This window comes from Erythrolamprus reginae, chromosome 2, assembly GCF_031021105.1.
Source record: "Erythrolamprus reginae isolate rEryReg1 chromosome 2, rEryReg1.hap1, whole genome shotgun sequence".
NCBI lineage: Eukaryota > Metazoa > Chordata > Lepidosauria > Squamata > Dipsadidae > Erythrolamprus > Erythrolamprus reginae.
Window position 1 is genome coordinate 117,623,600 of NC_091951.1, and position 8,442 is coordinate 117,632,041.

The following is an 8,442-nucleotide window of genomic DNA, read 5'->3' on the forward strand; positions in this document are numbered from 1 at the left end:
TAACAGAAGCTTATTTTCGGGGAGGGGGGGAGCCATGTCATATGGGGTAACATTGGGGTAGAAATTATTCATATATGTTGCATGTAGAAAATAGGAGGCTAAATTGCTTCTTACAAAGCTGAGAATATGGTAACCATGGGAAAGCCAACCTGTTTATATTTTTTTCTAAGACATAAAAGATAAACAATTTTAAAAGCTGAACATTAGAGGGAACTAAAGATTTTAATTGGAATATATAAACCTGATTAACATCTATGGAGTGACATAAAATATGATAAAATATTGAAATTGGAAATACTGAAAGATACTTTTGAAAAATGGAATCAGAAGTTAATATCAACAATGTTAATAAGATCTTAGGGAAAAAATGACAAAAGAGCAACAAGTTTTTATCTGAAAAGGTAGAGCTGACCGTGAAAGTGGATCTACAAATGACAGGCTACAAAAATTATATGGAAAAACAGGTTTCATTGGACACAGAAATTGATTGTTTCGTTAAAAATCAAAACTTATAAATAATAAACCAAGAGAGTAGATATATTATTGGATTTACAAAAGAAGTTAGTTAAAGCTTGGATAAATTCTGTAAGAAGGGGTAAAAAAGAAATTAAATTAGATTCTATGATATTACTTTAATGGATATATTTATTTTATTTATTTATTTATTTATTATTGAGATTTGTATGCCGCCCCTCTCCGCGGACTCGGGGCGGCTCACAGCAAAATATAACAAATCATAACAAATCCAAATAAATTTAAAATATTTTAAAAAGTTTAAAAAGAACCCCATTTACTAACAAGCACACACACAAACATACCATGCATAAATTGTACATGCCCGGGGGAAGTGTTTCAGTTCCCCCATGCCTGACGGCAAAGGTGGGTTTTAAGGAGTTTACGGAAGGCAGGGAGAGTAGGGGCAGTTCTAATCTCTGGGGGGAGTTGGTTCCAGAGAGTCAGGGCCGCCACAGAGAAGGCTCTTCCCCTGGGGCCCGCCAACCGACATTGTTTAGTTGACGGGACCCGGAGAAGGCCCACTCTGTGGGACCTAATTGGTCGCTGGGATTCGTGCGGCAGAAGGTGGTCTCGGAGATATTCTGGCCCAGTCCCATGAAGGGCTTTAAAGGTCATAACCAACACTTTGAATTGTGACCGTAAATTGATCGGCAGCCAATGCAGACTGCGGAGTGATGGCGAAACATGGGCATACCTAGGTAAGCCCATGACTGCTCTCGCAGCTGCATTCTGCACGATCTGAAGTTTCCGAACACTTTTCAAAGGTAGCCCCATGTAGAGAGCATTACAGTAGTCGAACCTCGAGGTGATGAGGGCATGAGTAACTGTGAGCAATGAGTCCCGGTCCAGATAGGGCCGCAACTGGTGCACCAGGCGAACCTGGGCAAACGCCCCCCTCGCCACAGCTGAAAGATGGTTCTCTAATGTGAGCTGTGGATCAAGGAGGACGCCCAAGTTGCGGACCCTCTCCGAGGGGGTCAATAATTCCCCCCCCAGGGTAATGGACGGACAGATGGAATTGTCCTTGGGAGGCAAAACCCACAGCCACTCCGTCTTATCCGGGTTGAGTTTGAGTCTGTTGACACCCATCCAGGCCCCAACAGCCTCCAGACACCGGCACATCACTTCCACTGCTTCGTTGACTGGACATGGGGTGGAGATGTAAAGCTGGGTTTCATCGGCGTACTGATGATACCTCACCCCATGCCCTTGGATGATCTAGATTAAGATTGTTAAAAGTAAAGGGAAGGAATATAAAGATTGTTTATTTGAGCAACAGTAAACTGGATATGTTGTTATTTCTGGCAATCCTTAATAGACTTTTATTGAAGTCCATTAAGAATTGCCAGAAACCATGACTGAAATGATAATGCTTTATGATTTTATTTAGAGATCATAGAGGTGACATGTGATAAAAAGATCATTGGTTGTAAATTAAGAGGAGATAAAATGTTGTTAAAATTGTTTATACTTCTTGTGATGAAAGTTGGAAATAACTCCTTTCTACATTTCTTTTTCTTTACTATATCCTTCCTTCCTTCCTCCCCTTATTTTGTTCTTTTCTTTTGTACTGCACTTAGTACTTTTTTCTATTCTTTATTTTAGTTTGTATTGGTTTTTACTATTGTAATTATTAACTTTAATAAAATTGTGTTTAGAACAGGAAATTAAATCTTAATTAATTAAATTAAATTAAGAGCCAAGGTGGTGCAGTGGATAGAGTGCAGTACTACAGGCCACTAAAGCTGACTGCTAGATCTGCAGGTCAGCAGTTCAAATCTCATCACCGGCTCAATGTTGACTCAGCCTTCTATCCTTCCAAGGTGGGCAAAATGAGGACCCAGATTGTGGGGAAAATATGCTGGCCCTGTTAAAAAGTGCTATTGCTAACATGTTGTAAGCCGTCCTGAGTCTAAGGAGAAGGGCGGCATAAAAAAATTGAATAAATAAATAAATCTTCAATTACCCAAAATGAAAAATTAAAGTCATTTTTAGTCAGGCTTGACCTTTGGTTATTATACCATGCAGGCTTCCTCACATATGGTTGAAGTGGTTTGCTACTGTCTCCAGTAAGTTTTCTCAGTCTATCCAACAGCTCTATTATTCTTATAGGATTCCATATGGAGTTATTAAGCAGAGTTGATCTTGCTTAGCTTTTCTCAAGGTCAGTCAAGGTCAGCTAGGTAAGACCACATGGCATTATTTGGCTATCTTACTTCTATCACTTATTATAAGACAAGAATAATTTTACATTGTTATATTTATTCTGTAAACAGAACATCTTCATGTCAACGATAGTATAACAGTAAGTGACAAAACTTGGGCAGTACTTAAGACATGTGATAGAAAATAAAGGTTGTATTTTTAATTTGATGGAAAATGAAATATATTTTTCCCATTTTGAAAGAATCAACATAAGACTTTGAAATTAAAAAAATCCAATTTGTACTTTATCAATCTGCTGTGTGGTCTTGTTCATCTGCAAGTTGCTTGGGAAACAATCTACAGAAATAAGACAATTTTATAATTCTCCTAAATACAGTATCTCAAGAAGTTTTCTTGCTAGTGATCATGACATTCTTCTTTTTGAAGTTGCCTCTCAATCTTTTGAATTTTTTTTTGTAGGAATGGGTTTTGAACAGAGGTGAAAAAGACTCTTGTGTGAACTCTTCTATGTGATTTATATTTTACATTTGTCTCATACCTTTCAAAATATCTGTACAGAATCATCAGAAAACATGTTATATAGTATGGGATTTGGTCTCAGTATTATGGAGATGATGCATGAACTTGCTTAAGATGACAAAAATTTTGGAGCATCTAGATTGGTGGCACTTACAAAGGAAGTAATTTGGGCATATACTGGTAATGGAGCAATTTGCAACTGCTTGTTTGTGAGTTGAGAATCTAGTTTGGAACCACTGCTATTGAGATGATACTATAAAGCAATGAAATCTTGAAGTTTTGGGAGGGTAAGCACCACTGCATTATTTGATATCAGGTAAATAGTAATTGAGACAAACAGTTTAAGAACCATTGGTCTAGATGCAGATGAAGAGCAAATAAAGATACAGAAGGGCGTGTCCTTTGAAACTTGAGGATATCCAACAAACTAGGGCCAGATAAAATTATTAAGACAGCCAGCTTGGTCTAGTGGTGAAGTGCTAATATAGAAACTTTGTTATTTACAGGCAAAATTAAAAATAGTGAGAAACATGGGGTGGTAAAGAACATTAGATGTTTTGATGGTATTGTTTTAGGTCAGAGGTTTCCAAACTTATCATGGTATCCTAAGTGTCTCCCCAAATTTTCACAACAGCCCCAGACCAAAACTATGAACTACGTCAAACTGATAGTTTGCAATCCTGTAGTGTCCCAAATTGCAATAGCACAATTTAGACACCACAATTTCAGGTGTTTCCTTGTCTCTTTCCAATTTTCTGGACATCCAAGTGACTGTTAAAACATTGACACAACATTAGGCCATTGAAAGAGAAGGACCACTTTTTTAAAACATGAAGCTACTTTGCACTAGTTGCGTTTAACCAGTTTGGTGAATCAAATCCAAATACAGTATAGTCCCTGGAAAGAAATAAGGCAGAAAAGTTACCTTTCTTGATCATCTTTCTGAGAAAATATTATCCTGGCATCATTATCTTATTCCTAATTTTCTACTGAGTTTTATTGTTTTGTGTTTATTTTGTGTGGTAAGTGAGAATTATTTAATTTGACTCAATCAATTTTGGTCTAATGAACTGAGGAACTCTTTTATTCCTTTTATTTTTATGGATGGAGGATATACGGAAGTGTCATTTAGCACATACACCAAAATGTACATCTATGTGAGAAAAGTATTTTGAATTTCTAAAACAAGAACAGTTTATTATAGGGATCTACAATCGAGACTTGAGCCAAGTTATTCAAGGCTTCTGCAATTTGTGAGCCATAACTTGCATGAGCTACCGGATGCACTGAAGTGGCATGCCTATACTTCCCAGGACATTTCTGAGGCTTTTTAGACCTGCAACAATAGGGTGGATGAAAGCAGCTTGCTGACTGACTGCTGTCTCTGGCTGCAGAACCAGCTTGGGTGGGGCAGAGGGGAATCCAAGCAGTATCACAGTGCGCAAAAAGAAAAGCCAACTTCTGCTTTCCACAGTCACAACTGTGATGATTGTGATTCCACAGTCACAACAACAAATGTTCCGGTACTCATTCAATTCATACATTACTATCTTTAGTTTGTATTTTCTTATATAATGATCTTAACACTATTTAAAAACTTCACACAAACAAGATAAATCTGTATTTAATAACCATTTAAATGATGCATAAACATGAGCAGGAAATGATAAAATCCTTCCAAAATCTGAGGCTCCATTAAACAATTAAAACTGCCACAATGGGTAAATAGGTATATTAAGCAAAGCTCAACCAAGACTTCTACGCTTTATTATAAGATATAACAATTTGTTTCCATCCCTGCAAAATTCAGAAACTGGACTTGGCAGCTTCAGAAGTTACTGTGTCATAGGATGACTGAGCAAACTGAGTTTATTTTAGGAGAATTGGATAGTCTTCTGGATGAGCACCTGCGCATGCCTAAAACCAGAAGATATTAGGGCACTCAGCTTAGCACTGAGTCAATCAACTGTATAAAGAAATATTCAACCAATGTGCCCCTCATTTTCCCCACATCAAATGTCAATTTGATCTGAATTATCTTGCCTTAAGTCACAGTCCCACCAAGAGTTCCCAATTAAAGGAGTTATTATCGAAAGGTGTTTTTTTTTCTGAAATACCAATACTCTTTGGAAGTACAGTATTTTTCTTCTCAGAAGCATTCACTTTTACTCAGTATCACTTGATTCCCAGTAAAATTACCTTACCTAAAGTGACCTGCCTTGCTTTATTGGCTTGAGGTTCCACTTGGGTCTTTCAGTTACAGCTGATGTGACCAGAAACGGGAAGTCAAGTGAAAGACTTCTGGTGGCAGCTGCAAGGGACAAAGTCTTTCAGAGGCTGGAGATATAGTTGTTAAAATAGAGGGTTGAGTTGTCAGGACCAGTTGTAAAAGCTCTTCCCACACACTATCTATGCCTACACTTTCAAATACTAGAATTGTAACTATGTGCCAAAACGACAGACATGACATCCGACTCTGTAGATATAAATCCTGGCTTATTCCCATATATACACACACACACAATACACACACACGTTTCTATTCAGGAATACATATTGATTTGATGACCCATTTGATGACAGTGCATCCCACTCCAAACAGTGCATCATTTGATGACAGTACATCGCACACCCCACTTCAAATGCATGCATGTGTGTGTGTGTATTGTGTGTATGTGTATGTATGGGAATAAGTGGATCAAGTTGATGACACCGCATCCAAAGCTGCATGACAAGAATTTATTCTCACAACTAGGAAGCGGTTAAACTGGGTGAAAACAGGCGTCTCCAGAATTACAAAGCGATCTCCTAGCCCTCAGAGGCCACTTATGTACTTTAGACCAAGAATTGAGTCCTTATAAACAAGGCTTCTCAAAACAAATGTCAGTCGTAAACAAGCGGGTGTCTTGCAAATGTCCAGGATTCACGCGCACGAAATGTCATCGATTTAAAAAAAAGAAACATGTAGATCGTTTGCCAATTACAACCGACCGTAGTTATTACACTGAGGACCAGTCTCCCTTTCATTGCCCTAACCCAGTGTTTCCCAACCATGGCAACTTGAAGGTATTTGGACTTCAACTCCCAGAATTCTCCAGGCAGCGAATGCTGGCTGGGGAATTCTGGGAGTTGAAGTCCAGATAGCTTCAAGTTGCCAAGGTTGGGAAACACTGTCCTAACCTCCAAAGCGTCGCGTTTCGAATCGTTTGCGACCGCGCTACTTTTAAGACGCGAATCCGGGAAGCCGCGAAGGGGACCGCCGCTCCTCCGGATCCCCGAGTAATCCTCTCCCGCTTTGACCCCATCCTACTTTTAAAACCGCCGAGCGTCATTCCTACGTGCGATACGGCCGTAAAAAGAAAAAAGAAAAAAAAGGCGGCTTCCCAGTGCGCATGCGCCCATCCATCCGCATCTCGCCCTACTTTTTAACACCAGGGAAGGGGAGACCGAACCCGGGGGCTGCACAAAAAACTCAGGGGGCGTCGACAAGTCTCCTCAATCGTTGTCGTGTGGGGAAACGGCGTGGTTTCTTGACAACGTTTCGGTCCAGTTTCGCCGGCTTGGCATTATATCCAGACCAGACCCCAGGACTGTATATATAATATATAAATAAAGTGTCCAGCCCAACAGCGCACCCGTCATTTCCCAACACCCCTCCACCCACAATACTAACCCCTCGCCGCCTTTTGTTACTGCTTCTTCGGGAACCGCAGCTAAGCCACCTCGGATAAGCTCGTTGCTACGAGGAGAGGACGAAGAGGTGACCCCTATAGAAGCAGTGAGAGACGTACAAGCAGCTGCAGCCGGGAGGAGGAGGAGAGGGAGGGAGTTTAACCGGTAAAGATACCTCACCACATTTTCTTACAATTTGGAGGGAGAAATTATATAAAACCCCTCGGACCGCCGCGGGCGGAGGGGCTGAGACTTACCTAAGAAAAGCCAGATGGAGCCTCCGGAGACAAGCAAAAGGGTGAGCATGCCGACCGGAGCGGGCTGCAGCATGGGCGGCCCGGAGGCGCGAAGGCAGCTCGAGGAGGGGGGTGGAGTGGGGTGATGGTGGGGGAGAAGAAACTGCAGCAAACTCGCTGCAGTGACAGCGGCGGCGCTAGCCCGGCTTGCCAGGCGCGCAAGCCCGGCTTGCCGCTTGCGTTCCCGCGGGCGGCGAAGGAGGGTTTTTTTTTTTTTTTTGTTAAGCCCCGCCCCTCGTCGCCGGCTCTCGCGCCCGGCCTCTGGAGAGAAGGCGACGTGCCCCTCGACGCCACAAAGGTGGCGGCAGCCGCGGCGCGCGCCTGGCCATTGGCCAACCCACGCAGCCCACCTACCTGCCGATCTCCCGGCGCGGCGCGGCGGCCCCTCCTTGCGAGCCCGCCTCGAGCCGAGCGGGCGGAGAACGCGTGGCCCGGCTGAAAACCGGTACCGGCACCAGTACCGGCCTCGGGCGGAAAAAAGCCCGTTGTGGAGCGGAAAAGACTTCGTCCGGCGCGCCGCGAAGCTCGGAGGTATCCTCCGGTATGCATCGGATTGCAGCGCCTCGCCTGAAAGACCTTTGTTCAGCCCCGGTATTCAGCCAATCCGGCTCTGGGGTTGATTTGACAAGTGAGGTTCGTGTATTGCTATAGTCACCACAGTCCCGTTCTATCTCGTGTGTATATTGATTTATTACATTTATATTTCTATAATAAATATAATATATTTCTATTATAAATATAATATAATAAATATTATATTTATTATACTGTACTTATTATAACATTTATTATTTCTTTAATTTGACTTCTCTGCCGCCCAATCCCGAAGGGCGGTTTACAACAATGTAAATTACAAATACTGTAACAAAAAGAAGTCAAGAAGAAAAACAAACTAATTTTAAAACCCCAATTAAAAGTAAAACAACTCAGCAGCATGCGTACTAGCCATTCATATACATGGACAAGCTAGTGGTCATTGATGGCATCTTTTTTGTGAAGTAATTGGATTGAATAATAGAGATGGAAGGAAGGGATCTTGGAGGTCTTCTAGTCCAACACCCCCACCACCACCCCCTGCTCAAGCAGGAGGCCCTATAATATTCCAGACAAGGGGCTGTCCGCCAGTCTTTTTTTTAAAAAAGCCTCTGGTGATGGAACACCCACAACTTCTGAAAGTTAATTAATCTCATTATTAGGAAATTTCTCCTTAGTTCTAGGTTGCTTCTCTCCTTGATTAGTTTCCATCTGTTGTTTCTTGTCTTGCCTTTGGGTG

The 8,442-nt window shown here is 41.6% G+C and overlaps 1 protein-coding gene across 5 annotated transcripts in view; it reads right to left on the bottom strand.

The window, feature by feature from the left end:
* The window catches only part of ACSL6 (acyl-CoA synthetase long chain family member 6), a 118,147-nt gene extending 110,540 nt beyond the window's left edge, over nucleotides 1-7,607 (bottom strand). For 2 of the 5 annotated variants that reach the window (XM_070739284.1, XM_070739282.1), the window contains exon 1: nucleotides 6,875-6,963. Coding sequence is in view for 2 of the 5 variants with exons in the window: in XM_070739280.1 (XP_070595381.1) it covers nucleotides 7,131-7,203 (73 nt within the window). In the remaining 3 variants the exon portion in view is untranslated. Of the gene's footprint in view, nucleotides 1-6,874; nucleotides 6,964-7,130; nucleotides 7,407-7,523 lie in introns of those variants that run through there. The other 3 variants (XM_070739281.1, XM_070739280.1, XM_070739279.1) reach the window with 3 other exon arrangements.
* Nucleotides 7,608-8,442: the final 835 nt, after the last annotated feature.